We start from the raw sequence: 22,330 nt of genomic DNA, 5'->3' as shown, positions 1-22,330 counted from the left end.
GTTTACAATCACAGAGTGTTACTATTTTCAAGGATTTGAGGGTAATTTGATGGCCAATGTAATTTTAAAATATGTGCACTAAGTGTTGAAAAATGTCTTTTATTATCATCAAGTGGCATTTTATATATAGTCCCAAAAGTGTCTGATATACACAGTTTAGAAACGGAGAGGTCCTGGAAATGACAATTATAGGGTGGGGATTCTGCTTAGATTGTATTCATGTTATTCCCTTCCTTTTCCAGTTTATCTCTCTTCCGTTCTTTCCTTCCTTCCATGTCTAGCTTACACCCTCCCAGCCCCTCCCTCCCTTCCTCCCCTCCGCTCCCTCCTCTAGTTTTAGATTTCTTGTACTTTTACAAGCAAACTTTTGCAGCTCACTTTCTCACTCTGACAGAGAGCAGTGAGACAAGTAGGTGGCCTCCAGTACCATAGATATGAGTTCTTAGAAACTAATAGAGGGTGATCCTAACACACAAGGTGACTGTCTGTGGTTTCTTCACTGGTGACATGCATCTCACTCCGGGTGGAGGTTCGGATTGGTGCCCAGACCCCCGAGCTCTGAAAGTGACTGTTGGGGGGCATTGTGTCCAAAGAGAGACAAAGTCCTCAGTTAAACCGAGACCCAGGAGGTCACTTATCTGTCTAGATCTGCTGTGTCTCTGTGTTGGTAAGTTTATTTTACATCACAAAAGTTTATATGAATAAATATGAGTTATTTTATGGCTATGGGCACTTGCTTGTGCTATATGTAAATGTTAGGTATTTATATGTGTATTTCAAATATCATTGTATCACAGTCTTTGTCATAATTCTCTTTTTGTGCTGCATGGGTATCTATTCTATAAATATGCAAAACAATTGTCATGTCACTGCTTTTGTGTACATACAGTTAAACTGTTGCATATCACTGATTTATTGCATAATTAATATAATTGTCATGTCGCTGCTTTATTGTACATACAGTTAAACTGTTGCATATCACTGATGTCTTACATAATTAATATAATTGTCATGTCACTGCTTTATTGTATATACAGTTAAACTGTTGCATATCACTGATTTATTGCATAATTAATATAATTGTCATGTCACTGCTTTATTGTATATACAGTTAAACTGTTGCATATCACTGATGTATTGCATAATTAATATAATTGTCATGTCACTGCTTTATTGTATATACAGTTAAACTGTTGCATATCACTGATTTATTGCATAATTAATATAATTGTCATGTCACTGCTTTATTGTATATACAGTTAAACTGTTGCATATCACTGATGTATTGCATAATTAATATAATTGTCATGTCACTGCTTTATTGTACATACAGTTAAACTGTTGCATATCACTGCTTTATTGTATATACAGTTAAACTGTTGCATATCACTGATTTATTGCATAATTAATTATTGCATAATTAATATAATTGTCATGTCACTGCTTTATTGTATATACAGTTAAACTGTTGCATATCACTGATTTATTGCATAATTAATATAATTGTCATGTCACTGCTTTATTGTATATACAGTTAAACTGTTGCATATCATTAATTTATTGCATAATCAATATAATTGTCATGTCACTGCTTAATTGTATATGCAGTTAAACTGTTGCATATCACTGATTTATTGCATAATTAATATAATTGTCATGTCACTGCTTTATTGTACATACAGTTAAACTGTTGCATATCACTGATTTATTGTATATACAGTTAAACTGTTGCATATCACTGATTTATTGCATAATTAATATAATTGTCATGTCACTGCTTTATTGTATATACAGTTAAACTGTTGCATATCACTGATTTATTGCATAATTAATATAATTGTCATGTCACTGCTTTATTGTATATACAGTTAAACTGTTGCATATCATTAATTTATTGCATAATTAATATAATTGTCATGTCACTGCTTAATTGTATATGCAGTTAAACTGTTGCATATCACTGATTTATTGCATAATTAATATAATTGTCATGTCACTGTTTTATTGTACATACAGTTAAACTGTTGCATATCACTGATTTATTGCATAATTAATAGAACTGTCATGTCACTGCTTAATTGTATATACAGTTACACTGTTGCATATCACTGATTTAATACATAATTAATAGAATTGTCATGTCACTGCTTTATTATACATACAGTTAAACTGTTGCATTTCACTGATTTATTGCATAATTAATAGAATTGTCATGTCACTGCTTTATTGTATATATAGTTAAACTGTTGCATATCATTGATGTATTGCTTAATGAATAGAACTGTCATGTCACTGCTTAATTGTACATACAGTTAAACTGTTGCATATCACTGATTTATTGCATAATTAATAGAACTGTCATGTCACTGCTTAATTGTATATACAGTTAAACTGTTGCATATCACTGATTTATTGCATAATTAATATAATTGTCATGTCACTGCTTTATTGTACATACAGTTAAACTGTTGCATATCAATGATTTATTGCATAATTAATATAATTGTCATGTCACTGCTTTATTGTACATACAGTTAAACTGTTGCATATCAATGATTTATTGCATAATTAATATAATTGTCATGTCACTGCTTTATTGTATATACAGTTAAACTGTTGCATATCACTGATGTATTGTTTAATGAATAAAACTGTCATGTTACTGCTTTATTGTATATACAGTTACACTGTTGCATATCACTCATTTAATACATAATTAATAGAATTGTCATGTCACTGCTTTATTGTATATACAGTTAAACTGTTGCATATCATTAATTTATTGCATAATTAATAGAATTTTCATGTCACTGCAAAGCTTAATTTTTCTTACAACCATAACATATATCATCACTTTATTTTTCTAAACAATAAAAGTGCTAAATATCACATTTATTATATTCTCGATAAACATGTCATGTCACACACATGTATTCAATAAATTAATCATATATCACTTATTAATTATATATTCTATTAGCTTCATGTACTGTCAATACTGATATATTGTATATTCATATATTGTTATATATCACTGGTTTATTGCATGCTCAATAAAAGTGTCCTATAACACTAATTTATTGTAAACTCTATAAAAAACTAGGATATTGCTTTATTATGTTTTCAATAAAATGTTATTTATAATTGATTTATTGTATATTCAATATACATGTATAAATACAATATATCACTGATTTATTATATGATCAAAACATATCATCAATGTTTTAATACATTTTAATAAAGATTTCATACACACACATATAATATATATATATATATATATATTAGCTTCATCATGAAACTAATTCTGCATTTCTATATTTATGAGTGTCACTGCTTATAAAGACCAAATGTCCAAATGTAACAGTGATTTTACATTACTGTATATACAATACAAAGGTCACTATGTAACTTGATATATACACATAACACTGTGCTGCTATATATACACACTGTGTCACCATGTTACTGTATTACACCAGATTTAAAACACTCTGTAGTGGTAAAACAGCACATAAGATACTTCTTGAACCTAATAATATTATTGATTTCTTTATTGTCTATTTACATTACTACTATAGAGTTTCACTAAATAATAGTATCCTGGCTTAAAGATCATTCCAAACAGCTATATTGCTTTTTTATATTTTGTTTGATTTATTCTTTGTGGAGTAAATGATAACGAGGGAAATGTGATCACAACATACGTTAATTTATAGATAGATGAATGATAGATGATAGAAGATAGATAAATATATAGATAGATAGAATGGTAGATACTGTAGATAGATGAGAAATAGATAGATACACAGAGGATAGAAGACATATAAATGATAAAAAGATAGATAGATGATAGAAGATGGATACATTGATGATAGATAGATATATGATAGGAGATAGATATATAGATAGATGATAGAGAGAGAGAGAGATAATAGACAGATAGATAGAAGATAGAAAATAGATAGAAGATAGATGATAGATATATAGATACATAGATTATAGATAGATATATGATAGATAGATAGATAGATAGATAGATAGATAGATAGATAGATAGATAGATAGATAGATAGATAGGTAGGTAGATGATAGACAGATAGATAGAAAGATAGATAGATAGAAGATAGAAAATAGATAATAGATAGATAAATAGATTGATAAATGATAGATAGAAAATAGATAGGTAGATAGATATAAGATAGATTGATAGAGAGATAGATAGATGATAGATTATAGAAGATACATAGATGATAAAAGATAGATAGATTATAGAATAGATACATAGATACATATTTAGAATATAGATGATAGAGATAGATAGATAGATAGATAGATAGATAGATAGATAGACAGATGATAGAAGATACATAGATGATAAAAGATAGATAGATAGATAGATAGATAGATAGATAGATAGATAGATAGATAGATAGATAGATAGATAGATAGATAGATAAATAGATGATAGATAGATAGATAGATAGATACTGTAGATACTGTAGATACTGTAGATAGATAGATACTGTAGATAGAGAAGTGTGTGTAATTTTACAAAAATATTTTAATTTAACAATACATTTTTGATTTATAGCTAAAAAGCTTTTTGGTTTATTAGATATTTATTCCAGTATCAAGAACATTGATATTAAAGTCTGAATCATTATATACATGGAATTTTAATGGGTTTTCTTAAACAGTGTTTCACAATAATCATTCAGCGACCAGTGTCAGTGACTAACATAGCAGTGGTGGGGCTAGAGTCTTAAATTCTTAACCCTTTACCTCCTACTGTCCTACATGATACACAATGATTGCATGAGCATATTTATATCTGTCTCTAATTGGCTACAGCAAAAGGGATGAGCTAGACAATGCTCAAAATGATTCTCAAGGGGTGTTTCCCAGAACTGCAAAATTAATGACAGTACTTTAAAATGTTTTAAAACATTAATTTTGCAGATCTTTTTGCATGTCAGCGATTTAATGCTGATGTATATAAAAAAAATACTTTAATGTCACCATTTAATATTGCACCAATGTTTGTAAATAACCTTGTTTAACCCCTTCAAGGATTAGCACATAGCTAAAGTCAGCTGTAGAGCACCAATGCACTATTGGGAGCTAGCTGAACACATCGGGTGAGCCAATGAAAAGAGACAAATGTGTGTAGCCCCAATCACTAGCTAGCTCTCAGTAGTGCACTGCTGCTGCTGAGGATATGTACATAGCCACCAATCAGCAAGCCCTACCCAGGTGCTGAACCAAAAATGGGCTGGCTCCTATGTTTACATTCTTGCTTTTGGTAAAAGGAGTAAATTAGAAAGTTGCTTCAAATTGTACGCTCTATCTAAATCATGAAAGAACAAAATTGGGTTTTGTATCTCTTTAATGTACTTTATAACCAGAACACATTTATACAGCCTTACACTTATGTCTCCTGCAGTGTCTGCGCCTTTCCTTATCTGTGAGTTGGGGCTGGTCACTCCGTTTCATCGTGGATTTTTCTGTGATGATCTTTCCATCCAGTACCCAGCTATATCAGAAGAAACTGTGAGTGATACATTGCTGATTAGTGTGGGAATTCTCATCACAGGATTTGCTGTAAGTACCCAAAAGCCCTAAATATACATTTTGGCCAGATTACGATTGGCGCGCTAACAATAACTGGGAAGTAAAAAGGGTTCTAGTGTGGGTGCTTGTGCGTCAGGTTTAGCGCTCGTATTACAAGTTGAAAGTAAACGCGAATGCGTGAGCGCAATTGTTATTTACACTAGAATGATCACTGCATTCTCAGTCAGTTTAAAAACAAATTGATCAATAAAAGAAAAAAGGCTTAAAGATATGAGGTCCCCAGTGTTAGATGAAAACATGAAAAATCATATTTATGCAATATTCATATTTAATAAAGTGCTATACTGTGTATTTTTGGTAAATATTTCAAATTCCAATGTTCTGCGCATAGAGGTTCTAAGTATTTATAAATAGATGTTCCTATATTTATCTGTATATATCTATACCTATATATAATCATCTGTATATATATATATATATATATATATATATATATATATATATATATATATTACAATCATATGCAAAAGTTTAGGCACCCCAGACAATTTCCATGATTTTCATTTATAAATAATTGGGTGTTTGGATCAGCAATTTCATTTTGATCTATCAAATAACAGAAGGACACATTAATATTTCAGTAGTGAAATGAGGTTTATTGGATTAACAGAAAATGTGCACTATGCATCAAAACGAAATTAGACAGGTGTATAAATTTGGGCACCCCAAAAGAAATTTTGTATCTATACTTAGTAGAGCCTCTTTTAGCAGAAATAACAGCCTCTAAACGCTTCCTGTAGCCTGTAATATTGTTTGGATTCTGGATGAAGGTATTTTGGACCATTCCTCCTTGCAAAACATCTCCAGTTCAGTTAGGTTTGATGGTTGCCAAGCATGGACTGCCCGCTTCAAATCACCCCACAGATTTTCAATGATATTCAGGTCTGGGACTGGGATGGCCATTCCAGAACATTGTTCTTGTTCCTCTGCATAAATGCCAGAGTAGATTTTGAGCAGTGTTTTGGGTCGTTGTCTTGTTGAAATTTCCAGCCCCGGCGTAACTTCAACTTTGTGACTGATTCCTCAACATTATTCTAAAGATTCTGCTGATATTGAGTGGAATTCATGCGAATCTCAACTTTAACAAGATTCCCAGTACTGACACTGGCCACACAGCCCCACAGCATGATGGAACATTCACCAACCAAATTTTACTGTGGGTAGCAAGTGTTTGTCTTGGTACGCTGTGTTCTTTTGCCACCCTGCATAATGCCCCTTGTTATGACCAAATAACTCAATCTTTGTTTCATCAGTCCACAGCACCGTCTTCCAAAGTGAAGCTGGTTTGTCCAAATGTGTGTTTGCATACCTCAAGCGACTCTGTTTGTGGCGTGTGTGCAGAAAAGGCTTCTTCCGCATCACTCTCCCATACAGCTTCTCCTTGTGCAAAGTGCGCTGAATTGTTGAACGATGCACAGTGACACCATCTGCAGCAAGATGATGTTGTAGGTCTTTTGAGGTGGTCTGTGGGCTGTTTTTTACCGTACTCACCATCCTTTGCCTTTGCCTCCCCTATATTTTACTTGGCCTGCCACTTCTGGCCTTAGCAAGAACTGTGCCTATGGTCTTCCATTTCCTCACTTTGGTCCTCACAGTGGACACTAACAGCTTAAATCTCTGCAAAGCTTTTTGTAGCCTTCCCCTAAACCATAATGTTTAACAATCTTTGTTTTCAGGTCATTTGAGATTTGTTTTGAGGTCCCCATTTTGCCACTCTTCAGGGGAGACTCAAAGAGAACAACAACTTGCAATTGACAACTTTAAATACCTTTTCTCATGATTGGATGCACCTGTCTATGAAGTTCAAGGCTTAATGGGCTCACCAAACCAACTGTGTGTTCCAATTAATCAGTGCTAGGTAGTTACAGGTATTCAAATCAACAACATGTCAAGAGTGCCCAAATATATGCACCTGTCTAATTTCATTTTGATGCATATTGCACATTTTCTGTTAATCCAATAAACCTCATTTCACTACTGAAATATTACTGTGTCCTTCAGTTATTTGATAGATCAAAATGAAATTGCTGATCCAAACACCCAATTATTTATAAATGAAAATCATGGAAATTTTCAGGGGTGCCTAAACTTTTGCATACAACTGTGTGTGTATATGTGTGTATGTATGTATATATATGTATATATATGTATATATATATATATATATATACACACACACACACACACACATATAGTACCAAAATGCCATCAGATATATGAAAAATGTGAAGAACATTGGAATGTGAAATATTTATATTATCATGTCAGGTTAGCACACTGGAGTATATGTGATTGGGTTTACACAAGAGTAGGGATGTGCTTTTTTTCTGGTTTCTTTGCTCCATTGGTTTCTACTCTGGAATACATTAACACAACCGCGATATTCAAAGTTTGCCTTTTTGCATGCATCGTGCATTCATTACCTCGCATAAAATATTACCAAATTAACTGTAGATGAATGAAACACAATTTTTTTTTCTTTCATGATTAGATTGAGCATAGATTTTTAAACAACTTTCCAATTTATTTCTATTATCAATTTTGCTTCATTTTAATAAAAGAAGCTGCAATTCCTACTGGGAGCTAGCTGAACACATCTGTAAGCCAATAACAAGAGGCATATATATGCAGCCACCAATCTGCAGCTAGCTCTCAGCTCCTGGGTATACCTAGGTATGATTTTCTACAAAGGATACCAAGAAGAAAAGCAAAATTGATAATAGAAATAAAATGGAAAATTGATTTAAATTCTAATCTCTATATGAATGCTGGGTTGTATGTCTGTTTAGCACAGCAGGCAGCTGTGTATAGCTAACAATGATGTCATTGTATAAACTTTGTGAAATATGATTGATCATACTGTCAGAGCATTATTTGGGTAAAATTGATAGATCACTAAGATACTGACAGATGGCACAATGTGTAACACTGATTGGCCGTGAGCAATGGCAGCTGTCACGGATATGCTGCATTTATTATGCAATACCATTTATTATTGTTGATTCCCAAACCTCAAAGGTGCTGGTTGTCTTCTTGAACAGAAAAAGTGATGCTTTTTTTATAGGTCCAGTGCTGTATAGAGAGCAAGGCAAAATAAAGAAAAATCGCAATAGCGAGAAGCGAATGAGGTTCCCACCAGTACCCTCTTCTCTCTTAATATTCAGCTTTATGGTTAGCTTTTAGCTCCCCACATAGAGCAAGGTGCAGCCCCTCTGCGTCTTGGCTACCACCATATGTTTGGTTTCAATAGCTGCAATTGTAGTGCTTAAAAGTGCATAAAACACAAAGAATTTATTTCATGAATCAGATAGAACATACAATTTTAAACTACTTTCCAATTTACTTCTAGTAGAACATTTTATTTGTTTTCTTGTTAGCCTTTGTTGAAGAGCAAGAAAGTAAGCTCAGAAGTGTGCACGTGTCTGCAGTATTATATCGCAGTGGTTATACATTAGCGAAAACACTAGATAGCAGCACTATTTCCTGTCATGTAGTCCTCTAGACATATGCATTGCACACAACCTATCTAGATATATATTCAACAAAAAATAACAAGAGAACAAAGCAAATTTGATAATTGAAGTAAATTGGAACCTTTCTTAACATTTTAAAATTGTATTCTCTATCTGAACAATTAAAGAAAAAATGTAGTTTTAATGTCCCTTTAATGCATTCTTTTTCTTATTGAATCCATGCTATAAATCAGCAGTTAAGCTTTAAAGGAACATTAAACCGAATTTTATTTTTTCATGGACAGATAGAACATGCAATTTTAAACAACTTTCCAATTTGCTTCTATTATCAAATTTGCTTCATTCTCTTGATGTCCTTTGCTGAAGCTAGCTAAACATATCTAGTCAGTCAATTACAAGATACAAATGTGTGTAGCCACCAATCACCAGATTGTTCCCACTAGTGTAGGATATGTACATATTCTTTTTCAACAAAGGATACCAAGAGAATAAATAACATAATTTGAAAATAAAAATGGATTTAATAGGTTCTTAAAACTCTATCTGAATCATGCAAGTTTAATTTTGACTTTCCTATCCCTTTAACTGTATATTTTAATGTGAATTTAAAGGGATAGGAAAGTCAAAATTAAACTGGCATGATTCAGATTGAGCATGTCATTTCTTTTAAATTTACTTCTATTTTGAAATAGTGTTTTATTCTCTTGGTATCCCTTGTTGAAAAAGAATACGCACATATCCTACACTAGTGAAAGTTAGCTGCTGATTGGTGCCTGCTAACATTTGTCTCTTGTGATTGGCTAACTAGATATGTTCATCTAGCTGCCAGTAGTGCAATGCTGTCCCTTCAGCAAAGGATAACAAGAGAATGAAGCCAAGATGAAAATAGAAGTAAATTGAAAAGTTATTTAAAATTGTATGTTCTATCCAAATCATGAAAGGAACTTTTGGGGTTTCCTGTCCCTTTAAACGTATAAAAACAATCACCATCGATAGTCTAGAACTATTAAAGGTTGTATGTAATAAAGTCAGCTCCAGCTTATTATTATTATCAGTTATTTGTAGAGCGCCAACAGATTCTGCAGCGCTATAAACATAGGCTGTATGCAAGGTAACATTTATAGGGATCAAATAGGTAGAGTGCCCTGCCAAGAGTCGCACTGTTGTAGTCAGCTCTTATGAAGGTTGGGCTCTCAGCCTTACATGCTAAGGGGGTTCAATAGGATAGCAATGGAGGAGAGGAACTGGTATAAGGAAAGGTTAGTGTAGGTTGTATGCATCCCTGAACAGTAGAGTCAATAGGGAGCTCTTGAAGCTTTCAAAACTAGGGGAGAGTCTTTTGGAGTGAGGAAGAGAGCTCCACAAGAGCCAGTCTGGAGAAGCCCTGAAAACAGGAATGTGAGGAGGTAACAAGAGAGGAGGAGAGTACAGAGGTTGTGAGCAGAGTGAAGGGGACGGGAGGGATAGTATCTGGAGACAAGATCTGAGATGTAGGGGGGAGCAGTGCAGTTGAGGGGTTGAGGGCTTTGTATGTCAGAGTCACAATTTTGTGGTTAATCCTGGAGGCAAGAGAAAGCCAGTGAAGGGATTGGCAGAGAGGTGGAGCAGATGAAGAACAATGTGTAAGGAAGATGAGCCTGGCAGAGGCATTCATTATAGATTGTAAAGGAGCTAGGCAGCAGCTAGAGAGACCAGAGAGGACAGAGTTGCAGTAGTCTAGACGGGAAAGGATGAGAGAGTTGTTTAAAATCTTGGTTGTGTCTTTGGGAAGGAAATGTCTAATCTTAGAGATGTTTTTAAGGTGGAAGCGGCAGGATTTAGCCAAGGGCAGAATGTGAGATCTGAGCTAAATGTGACCCCAAGACATTGGACATGCAGGGTAGGGGTAATGATGGAGTTGTCAACAGTTATAGAGAGATGGGTGGTGGAGATTTTGGAAGAAGGGGGGGAAATAAGGAGCTCAGTTTTGGAGAGATTTAGCTTAAGGTAGTGAGAGGACATCCAGGAAGAGATGTGAGAAAGACAGTTAGTGACACAGGCTAGCAATGCGATCCAGGGATGATCATAGCGCATATGTGTGTATCTGACAAACACCAGCTGTGTTCGAGATCAGCTGTAATTTGCTGGATCGGGCTTTAAGTATGTTTTTATCTCGATGTGAGGATTTAACAAATATTTCTGTCCAACAGATAATAATATGATCCAGCACATTTGTTATTACTACTTAATGACCCTTTAATATGCATGTTAAATATATTAAACAACGCAGGTACTGTACTAATAACTGAGCATGTCACTATACTACTACTAGTATACTTTAAATATACTTCAGCCAACAGTCTACTCACTCAGCTATATATTCAGTGTAGCCCTATATAATGGAGTTTACAAATTAATTGATAGCATAGGACAGGGCGCTATATTCACTAACAACTTAACCAACCTCTCCAGTTCGAGTATTATTTTGTGGTAAACTATCTCTAAAAATACCTCAAATGTCAAACTACTTCACATCTAGATAAGCTATATCTTTTGCTTTACCCAAAAAATAAACTAGACTAGTCTTTTATCTTCCTGCAGTTTTTGTTATTTTTTTGCTGTTATTTAGAGGGGGAAAAAATTACTTTAAAAGAGTTCCCATAACTAATTTTTTAAACTTAGGCTCACAGGGTTGTAGTTGCCTGAATCTTCTATACTCTATTTTATGTAATTATGGTTTTTACATGATTGTTTATGTATAAAGGTGGCTGCTAGCTCTACAGACCTATATGTGTTTGGCTCTAAAAGTAGAGAGTTGCTTCCAAGGCCGTATTGGCCTGAGAGAGTTTCTTGTATCATAACAGTGAAAAATATAACACTGACAGTTGTTGTGCATGTAACACGGAGACACTTCTATGCTTATAAAACAAACCAATTTTTCATGTCTCCTCAGATTGTACTGGGGGAGTGTCTTCGTGTCAGCAGACACCGCAGTCCTCTGTCTTGCCCTAGAGAGGGTTATTTATCAGCCACATATCGCCAGCTGCTTCCCTTTCTATTTGGATCAGCTCTTGGACAGTCTCTCACCAACACCGCTAAACTGAGTGCAGGGCGTCTGAGGCCAAACTTCCTTTCGATATGCAAGCCAGAGTTTCTCAATTGCACAATAGGATACATAGAAGACTACACATGTACAGGAAACCCCAAATATGTGGAAGAGGCCAGGTGAGTGTATACTTAATTTCTAGACATACATAAAAATGCATAGCAGATTATATTCTATATTACTATGAGATGGTAATATAAAATGATAAATTTTATATATATATATATATATATATATATATATATATATATATATATATATATATATATATATATATATATATGCAATATAATTTCCTAATTTATTTTGTCCATCTTTCCTGTAATTCCATTCTGAAATTGTGAGCTTTTCAGTTCCTGTTAGAAATGGAAGTGCAGAACACTGTTATATTCCACACAACCATTGGCTGCACACTGTAGTGACCTATTTATAACTGTCCCTAATTGGCCACAGCAGATAAGGTAACCTTAGTTACAACATGGCAGCTCCCATGGTTTTAGACATTAAAACTTTACACTTATTTTGTCAATAATTTAACAACCAATTTAACTTTAAAAAATACATCTACATATTAGTCTGTCTCATTCTATTTAGCATGTGTTTAGTGTTTAATGTCCCTTTAACAAAGTTTTATCTTTTGATGTACATTTGCTAAAGCAAAACTTAATATAAGACAATAAAGATCTCAAAGATGTTTTTAGAATTTTCTTTCCCAAAGAATCTATTTTTAGTTCTCTGGATGACTAAGAAATCATTTGATACATCTGAACATTAACTACAAAAACAGATACACATAATTGAAAGCTGTTTTTTTTGTTGTTTGTTTTTAGGAAATCGTTTTACTCTGGGCATGCCTCATTTTCAATGTACTCTATGCTTTACCTTTCTGTAAGTATATAATATAAATTTGTTAATTGCATGCATAATGTGGTGGAGAGTTTTGTCCAATGTACCTGGATTTACTGTTCCATTCACTTCGTCCACATTTAAAGAGATTTATAGCCCCTACATTTTCTCTCATAATTCAGATAGAAAATACAATTTTAAACAACATTCAAATTTATTTCTATTATTTAATTTGCTTCATTCTTCAGACATCCTTTGTTGAAGAAATAGCAATACACATGGGGGAGCCAATCACACAATGCATCTATGTGCAATCACCAATCAGCAGCTACTGAGCCTATTTATCTATGCTTTTCAACTAAGTATATCAAGAGAATTTAACAAATTAGATAATAGAAGTAAATTGTAAAGTTGTTTAAAATCTTTGGGGCCCATTTATCAAGCTTCGTAGGGAGCTTGTGGGCCCGTGTTTCTGGCGAGTCTTCAGAAACACAAGTTATGGAGCTACGGTCTAAAGACCGCTGCTCCATAACCCTGTCTGCCTGCTCTGAGCATGCGGACAGGAATCGCCAGAAATCAACCCGATCGAGTACGATCGGGTTGATTGACACCCCTCTGCTGGCGTCAGATTGGCCGCGAGTCTGTAGGTGGCCACGTTGCACCAGCAGCTCTTGTGAGCTGCTGGTGCAATGCTGAATATGGAGAGCGTATTGCTCTCCACATTCAGCGAGGTCTTGCGGACCTGATCCGCAGTGTCGGATCAGGTCCGCAAGACCTTTCTTAAATAGGGGCCTTTGAATATCATTAAAGAAAAAAAATGGTTTTCGTGTCTCTAACATTTAAGTGATTTACATTATTACAATAAAGTGATTTACATTATTTAGAGGCATTGTATATTGGCAAATAGCTGGACTGTGTACATTTCCTCAGCCTGTCTGTTGCATTGTACGACAGACCACTTTCAAGCTTTCATGTGGTCAAAAAGCCCTGAGAGCCAAACCACAGCCGATGAAGCACAGATAAACTAGATTTTGGTTTAAAGAAAAAAACTTTATCTTTTAAATCTGAATTAAACTCCCTATATCATCTGGGTCTGTGCCTTGGGCAGCAGGTTTGGGGGGGCAGCATATTGTGAGGGGTAGTTTAACAGCATGATGTCTTCCTACTCATATGGTTTTTATTACTTATATAACAAATCAATGACTCCTGTTTGTTAAGTGGAGGATGCACGACCTCCGTATCCATCCCTGACCTCCAGTCGTCAGAAATATGAGGACAAATAATTGTGGTGGGTTTTTAGTAGATTTCCAGGTTCCTAGGGCAGCATAAAAACTAAATACACCACTAAGCATGATTTTAAAGGGATATAAAATCCAACATTTTTCTTTCATGATTCAGATAGAGCAAGCAATTTTAAACAGATTTCTAATTTACTTCTATTATCACATTTTCTGTGTTCTCTTTTGTTGAAAGGCGTGGAGGTAGGCTCAGGAGTGTGCTTATGTATGGAACACTATATAGCAGAAGGTTTGAAAGAATGTTATTTATATGCAAGAGCACTAGATATCAGCACTGCCACTTAGTGCTCTAGAGAAAGGATACCATTTGAACAAAGCAAATTTGATAATAATAATTGAAGTAAATTGGAAACTTTTTATAATGTGTATGCTCTGTCTGAATCACAGAAGAAAATATTTGGATTTCATATTCCTTTAAAGGGACATAAAACCCACATTTTTTCTTTCATGATTCAGATAGAGCATGCAATTTTGAGCAACGTTCTAATTTACTTCTATTATCTAATTTGCTCCAATCTCTTGATATTCTTTGCTGAAAAGCATATCTAGATATGCTCAGTAGCTGATGATTGGGTATTGCACATAGATGCCTCATGTGATTGGCTCACACATGTGCATTGCTATTTCTTCAACAAAGTATATCTAAAGAATGAAGCAAATTAGATAATAGAAGTAAATTGTAACATTGTTTAAAATTGTATTCTCTACCTGAATCATGAAAGAAAAATTGTGGGTTTAGTGTCCCTTTAAACAAAATTCCATGTTAAACCTGTAAAGATTACTTACCTTTCCAATAAAAAATACAGCATTGCACCTTTTTAAAGTGGTCTCCAGTACTTTCCACTTTGTTCCAGTGCATTCTATGATGTATTACTCTGATATCAGCTTTGGACACAAGCACTTTCAGCCAATCCAGACCTAATACCGAAGTAACTCATAGTAGCTCATATTTGGAGGTATATTGAAAAGAAAAGGCTTTAAATGCTTTCAAAACGATGGTAGACGTTTTAACAAAGGGTACATCATCATTATAGGCTTGAAAGATGACTTTCTGTAAAATCCTACAACTCTATAGGGTCTTTGTATCCCTTTAAAGGGACACTGAACCCAAATGTTTTCTTTTGTGATTCAGATAGAGCATAACATTTTAAGCAAGTTTCTAATTTACTCCTTTTATCAAATTTTCTTCATTCTCTTGGTATATTTATTTGAAAAGCAAGAATGTAGGTTTAGGTGCCGGCCCATTTTTGGTGAACAACCTGGGTTGTCCTTGCTGATTGGACAGCACCAATAAACAAGTGCTGTCCATGGTTCTGAACCAGAAATTTACTGGCTCATTAGATTAGATGTCTTTTTCAAATAAAGATAGCAAGAGAACGAAGAAAAATTGATAATAGGAGTAAATTAGAAAGTTGCTTAAAAGTGCATGCTCTATCTGAGTCATGAAAGAAAAAAATTGGGTTCAGTGTCCCTTTAAGCCAGACAAGACATGTTTGGAAAAACGTCATCTGGTTATTATTATTATTATTATTATTATTACTGGTTTTAACTGTTGGGGGAATTTATTTTTGTATAAAATACGGATTATTATATATATGCTATTTGTTTAATGTGCATAAAGAGTATTGCTTACTGGTTTTACCATCTCTTCTCCCCTCCTGCAGTTTTACCTACAGGCGCGATTCACGTGGCGCGGGGCTCGCCTCTTACGTCCTCTTCTTCAGTTTGTTCTGATCCTTGTGGCTCTATACACAGGACTCACACGTATTTCTGACTACAGACATCACCCCTCAGATGTTGCAGTGGGATTCTTGCAGGGAGCGCTGGTTGCTTTCTGTGTGGTGAGTTACAGTATAATCAAATATTATAGGGGACTGCACTAATCATTGGTTAGCACAAAATAAATACTTACCATAATATAATAGAGATATCTGGACTTTATCCAGAAGAGTATATACTAATGTTTATATCCCATGTTCTGTTGAGAACTCCAGTACATTGAAAACTCCAATCTGACGTCACTTCTGGTATTTCCATACATCTGATTGGTCCGTGTCCAGTGAGTGACAGGATTACCAACCTATCAGATAGGCCCTGTAATCACCTATCTTCACTATCTATTTTGTCTCCACCCCCCTTGTAAACCTCAATCCCCAAGGTTTACTTGGGGTGTATGCCAAAGGGTCTGCAGTGGCCCCCCAGACAGAGGCAAAACAGATATTAAAATAAAAGAGTCACCGGAAGTGACGTCAGATTGGAGTTTTTGATGAATTGGAGTTCTCGACAGAACACCCATCCAAGAAATGACTGGATTCATTTTAACATAATTTCCCAGAAGTGGTAACAATAACAATTTGTTGTATACATTTCTTCATCAGTTACAAAGAATTTTACCCAAAAAGTGTTTACATTAGTAATTAGAAGTGGCTGATGTGTATATATATATATATATATTATTTTTTTAATATTCTTTTTTCTTTAGCTATATTATGTATTATTATTATACCCTTTTTTATTTAATTATATCTCTCTCTTTAGTGTCTCAGCTATTTTAGTCTCTATCTGCAGAGGCAGAACTACCATTGGTGTAGCAGGTGCAGTGGCAACAGGGCCCTAGTGCTGGAGGGGGCCCATAGCAGTTATTCTATACATAGGCTTGTGCAGAATGTGTAAAATCCTAATGCAGGGGAACCTTTTATTAGTGCAGGTTGATCTATTTATCTATCTATCTATTTATCTATCTATATATCCTCAAAACATTATACAGAGCAGCATGTACATTATAACTATTACCTACTACTGAGTTCCCATTGGGGGCCCAATTTTGTTTTTGCACCAGGGCCCTCTGTTAAGTAGGTCCGCTACCATCTATCTATCATCTATCTATATGTCTGTCTATCTATCTATCCCTCTATCTATCATCTATCTATCTATCTATCTATCTATCTATCTATCTATCTATCTATCTATTATAGTTAGATAGATGATAAATAGTTGATAATAGATATACAATAGATAGATAGATAGATAGATAGATAGATAGATAGATAGATATATGTAAATAGATAGATAGATAGATAGATAGATGTAGATAGATAGATATAGATAGATATGCTTGTGGTGAATTCCACTCTAAACAGATAATATGTAAAGTAAATATCTCTTGCATAACTCAGTTTAAAATGGGTGAAGCATTAAACAGATTACCAAAATAAATAAAAGTGTATAATAATTATATATCAGAAATAAATAAAAGGGAAATACATGCTGTTACGAAAATAATCACCCACAGATAAAAATATACAAAGATCTAAAAATAGATACATGTGAGATTTATCGAAATTGCTGCTGCCCTCCTATTCTTTTCCTTGTTTTTGTGGGATTGTGGGAGAGAGGAAGTGTTAAATAAACGAAGCAGAATAGATTTGCACCCCCATCCCCCCAAATAACTGCAGAAAGGTCTTGTTTTCAGGAAACGTCTGTGTATCCTGTTACATGCACGCAGGATGTACACTGACAATCACACACACACATTGTGACTTAGCTCTGGGGATCAGACAAAGAGGGGAAAAGGCAGGGAAGGGGCAGCTTGAGATAGGGTAGTTCATAAAATAATTATTTAATTTACTGTCTTAATATATACTATCTACTGTATTTAGGAAGCCACGGTAGTCCATAGTTAAAGGGATATAAAGGTCAAAACTGAAATGTGCATGGGTGCATTTCAATTTGAAATAGAAACATTTTTGCAATATATTTCCATTAGCAAATAAGCTTCAAGTAGCAGTTATTACTGTTTGTCAGCTGCATATGTGCATATGCTGTGGGGGCCTGTGTGTGCACCAGCATTCGAAAACTACACCTTCTCAGAGAGTCAGCAGCAGCTTGTATTACACAAATAAAGTCTTCAATTACAATAACACACCACCGTCAGCTCCCTGAGCTTGAATACTAGTGCACGGCCCTCACAGCATACGTGCGTATCCTGCTGAAACTGTTATACATTTTATTAGAAGCATTTTGGCTAAATATTTTGTACAAATGCTTCTATTTCAAATTGAAATACACACATGCAGATTTCAGTTTTGACATTTCTATTCGTTTAAGGGCAGACATACTAATATGGGGACATTTCAACGGCTATTTAGTATTTTGCAGGCAGGTTAAAGGGACAGTCTACACCAGAATTGTTATTGTTTTAAAAGATAGATAAACCCTTTATTGCCCATTCCCCAGTTTTGCATAACCAACACAGTTATATAAAATATACTTTTAACCTCTATGATTATCTTGTATCTAAGCCTCTGCAAACTGCCCCTTTATTTCAGTTCTTTTGACAGACTTGCAGTTTAACCAATCAGTGCCTGCTCCCAGATTACTTCACGTTCACAAGCACAGTGTTATCTATATGAAATACGTGCACTAACACCCTCTAGTGGTGAAAAACTGTTAAAATGCATTCTGAAAAGAGGTGGTCTTCAAGGTCTAAGAAATTAGCATATGAACCTCCCAGGTTAAGCTTTCAACTAAGAATACCAAGAGAACAAAGCAAAATTGGTGATAAAAATAAATTGGAATTTTTTTTTAAAATTACATGCTCTATCTGAATCATAAAAGTTTATTTTGGCCTAGACTGTCCCTTTAATTGGATAATTTCATGCCCCTGTTCAGCCCACTCACCAAACCTCCAAGACTCATTTTACAATAGAAATATAAGGAACCATTTTAATTTTGACTTCTTAATTACAATTTCAGGACTGTTTTCAGAAAACACTATTTTTTTCCCCTCGAAAGATAAACAATAATTTTAACAGCTTAATTTAAATTGGCATTTTGTTGCAGGTTTTTAAAACAATTGTCAATGTAAACTATTAATACTAGTAATTTGATCATGATTTTTACGACTTACATTTAATACGCATTTAGGAATGATAATTGCATTGAGAACTATACTGTATATATATATATATATATATATATATATATATATATATGTACTGCTCCTTCACAAAAGTATGTTATGCCCATTTACGAGATGCACAGATCTTGTCAAGAACAGAGATTTAGAGAATCTTGCCTGAGCTGTTTACAGAGGTAAAGTTTCACTTGGGAGAATCCCTTGCAAGACATGACAGTTCAGCCAATCAAGGGTGGCAGTGGCACATAGCCAGTATCTAGCTGTGACTTGCTTGGGAACTCTCTTGAGTTGAGTTTATCAACATCTTTAACCCTTTGTGTGAGTTCAACACATAGCAATCAATAAACACTAATTCAAAATTTACCTGCTTAAATAAATTGGAGCATATCATTTTTATATTACGTCTCTTAAAAGGTTACTTTTTTTAAAGTATATATTAATGCACAAAATTAACTGCTTTAAGTCACAAAGAGGTTAAACACATGGCTAAACTCTTGCTGACAAGGCCGTTATTAAGTCAGAAGCTTCAGTTGTGTTGTGGCTTAGAGCAGGACATTAGCTTTTAATAATATCTTGTCGGGGATTAAACATGCAGTTTTTGCTAAAATAAAATGTTCCAACAAATGACAGTATTTTATCTTTGCCTTAGGCTGTCTCTAATAATTCTTGCATTATTGGTATAATTTGCTTATCATAAATGAATTGATTGTATATTTTTTTGTTTCTTTTCCAGGCATTTTACATTTCTGATATGTTTCGGCAGAAGAGCCCACAATCTATTCCCCTCATTCCCCGAAATGACAGTCGTGAAACATTTACCAACTGTTAGACCTCAATAAACTGCTCATTATAGAGCAAGGGGGGGAGAATAAGAGACTTCTCAGGAACAGAATGTCTATGTGCAGGCACATATTAAATGACTATAGTAATGGTGGACATGACACAATGCAAGTGGAACACACATGAACATGAGAAGTTACTTTTCAGCACAGATGGAAATGGACAGTGCTACAGAGTCTAGATCCTCATCAATTCATTTACAAAAAAAAGGATTAAAGATTATGCAGTGCATAAAGGATGACTGCTCAATGTATTTATAGTGAATGCCAATAAAGTTATTGTTTATAAAAAAAAAAAAAGAACTATACAACAGTAAAACCTTACATTTCATTTGCACTTTAAAATTTAGCATTCACTCTTCTGAAGTAATAAAGCTGATTTCCTGATGTGGGATTTTTTTTTTATGGGTTTCCTGTATAACATTGTCAAATGTCTAGACCTCAGCTGAAATGAGATGGGTTTAAACCTAGTAATAAATAACCAGTTAGTTCCAGATGATATAACTTTCTTACACTTCTGTTGAATCAGAAAAATATTTTATTAACAAAAAAGTTTATCATTATTATATTGTAAATGTTTAAAAGAAAATCTATGTTACAAACTTTAAAGCACATTTTTAAAGGGACACATTGGTCAAACTTTAAATGCACAGTCATCAGTACATTTCAATATAGAAACATTTTGCAATGTACATGTATTATAATATAAACATGATTCTATTGAAAGTTATGATTGTGAGCTTTATCTGAAATTGTCATTTTGTTGCATATATATATATGATCCAACTGAGGGTAAAACACTCTCAAAAATTAGAATGAAATCCTGAACCCTGTTGTTGACCAGGGGTGCACTTCAATGTGGTATAAATAACTTTACTTTAAAATAAAGTTATATATATTGGTCAATCCAGGTGAGTGCCTTCTCATTTCAGTATACAGTTTATATATATATATATATATATATATATATATATATATATATATATATACACACAGTATATTCAGCATTATATATATATATATATATATATATATATATATATATATATATATATACACTCAAATTAGATTCAAAATAAATCTGTAAAACTTAAAATATATTTAAAAAGAAACTTTCTTTAAAAACAAGACTTTGCTTACTTTGTTTAGGTAAGTGTTCATGGTAAATACATGTGTATTTGTAATATTTTGAAGCTAAAGTATTAATAATTAAGAGTATTATGTGTGTGTTTTGAATTAAATGCTTTTGTATCCAGATTATTGTTATGAAAATCATTTTTTAGTAGCATTTATATACCTCTATAGAACAAAAACAAATGGCTAAACAACTAGTGAATCCAATCAATCATTGGCTGTGTTAAGCTCTGGAACTGCAATGCTCACAGCTCCTGAGCAGAAATGTATCTGTGTGTTTAAACAAATTTGTGGGAGTTAAACACATAGAATTAATCAGAGAGTAGTGCAAATTATGGCATATACTTCTTGCACTACAATGTGCTTGATTTTTATGTATGTTCTATGCTTGGAGCATGCCTATCTATCAGTCCCGATTCTGGGGGTATTTGCATGTTCCTTTAATATGACATTTGTTTATATAGAACTGTGTTTTGCTTTGATTTATAGAACTAATAGAATATCTTAAATATCTACTTGTACGCACCATAAATATTACTGTGGTCCCTCATGTGAATAGATTACCACTGTAATACAATTCACATGTTTGTGCCATTAAATATTAGTAACAGAAACAGGAAACACACAGATTTCTGTTACTGCAAAGCAGCGCCTAATCTTTACTTGCACTTCTCAACACACTATGACTCACTCTTCTATTATATCCCTGTGGGTAAGTATGATGAGAATCTCTTGACCTTGTACATTTCTTGCTAAAAAGTGCAAGCTTCAACATGCAAAGCATAAGGGTGTAAATTCTTTATTTCTTTCATGCAACTACCTCTTATAATAAAGAAACACACCAGAGACTAATTTAACTTTATTGAACAATACATTAACTATTAAAGTAATATTACATTCTCTTCTTCACTGACCTTTAAGCGGAACCTGTCCTACAACCCAACTAAGGAGTGAGGATGCACTATGACAAAGGAGAACACCCTTCTTCTCCGGGACAATCATGCTAAGAGGGATTGTGCATGTGCAGAGGGCCGTTGGAGCGATTGACCCCGCTCTAGCGTTGTCTATGCAACCCTGTCCACCTTTCTACTGCTGGTTGA

General features: G+C 34.0%; 1 protein-coding gene across 1 annotated transcript; it reads left to right on the top strand.

Moving 5' to 3' along the window:
* Positions 1-369: 369 nt before the first annotated feature.
* On the top strand, positions 370-21,002 carry LOC128663758 (phospholipid phosphatase 3). The gene is made up of 6 exons (XM_053718243.1): positions 370-667; positions 5,450-5,607; positions 12,043-12,314; positions 13,026-13,083; positions 16,004-16,180; positions 19,991-21,002. Exons 1-6 carry the CDS (start codon positions 508-510, stop codon positions 20,084-20,086), a joined length of 921 nt encoding a protein of 306 aa, XP_053574218.1. The 5' UTR covers positions 370-507; the 3' UTR covers positions 20,087-21,002.
* Positions 21,003-22,330: the final 1,328 nt, after the last annotated feature.

This window comes from Bombina bombina, chromosome 6, assembly GCF_027579735.1.
Source record: "Bombina bombina isolate aBomBom1 chromosome 6, aBomBom1.pri, whole genome shotgun sequence".
Lineage (NCBI taxonomy): Eukaryota > Metazoa > Chordata > Amphibia > Anura > Bombinatoridae > Bombina > Bombina bombina.
The sequence above is the reverse complement of the archived record's forward strand: the minus strand, read 5'-3'. Positions and strand labels throughout refer to the sequence as shown.

Coding starts and splice junctions, on each gene's coding strand:
- LOC128663758 (XM_053718243.1), top strand. CDS start 508: ATGCATCTCACTCCGGGTGGAGGTTCGGATTGGTGCCCAGACCCCCGA. Junction 668..5,449: donor TCTGCTGTGTCTCTGTGTTG/GTAAGTTTATTT, acceptor TGTCTCCTGCAG/TGTCTGCGCCTTTCCTTATC. Junction 13,084..16,003: donor ACTCTATGCTTTACCTTTCT/GTAAGTATATAA, acceptor CCCCTCCTGCAG/TTTTACCTACAGGCGCGATT.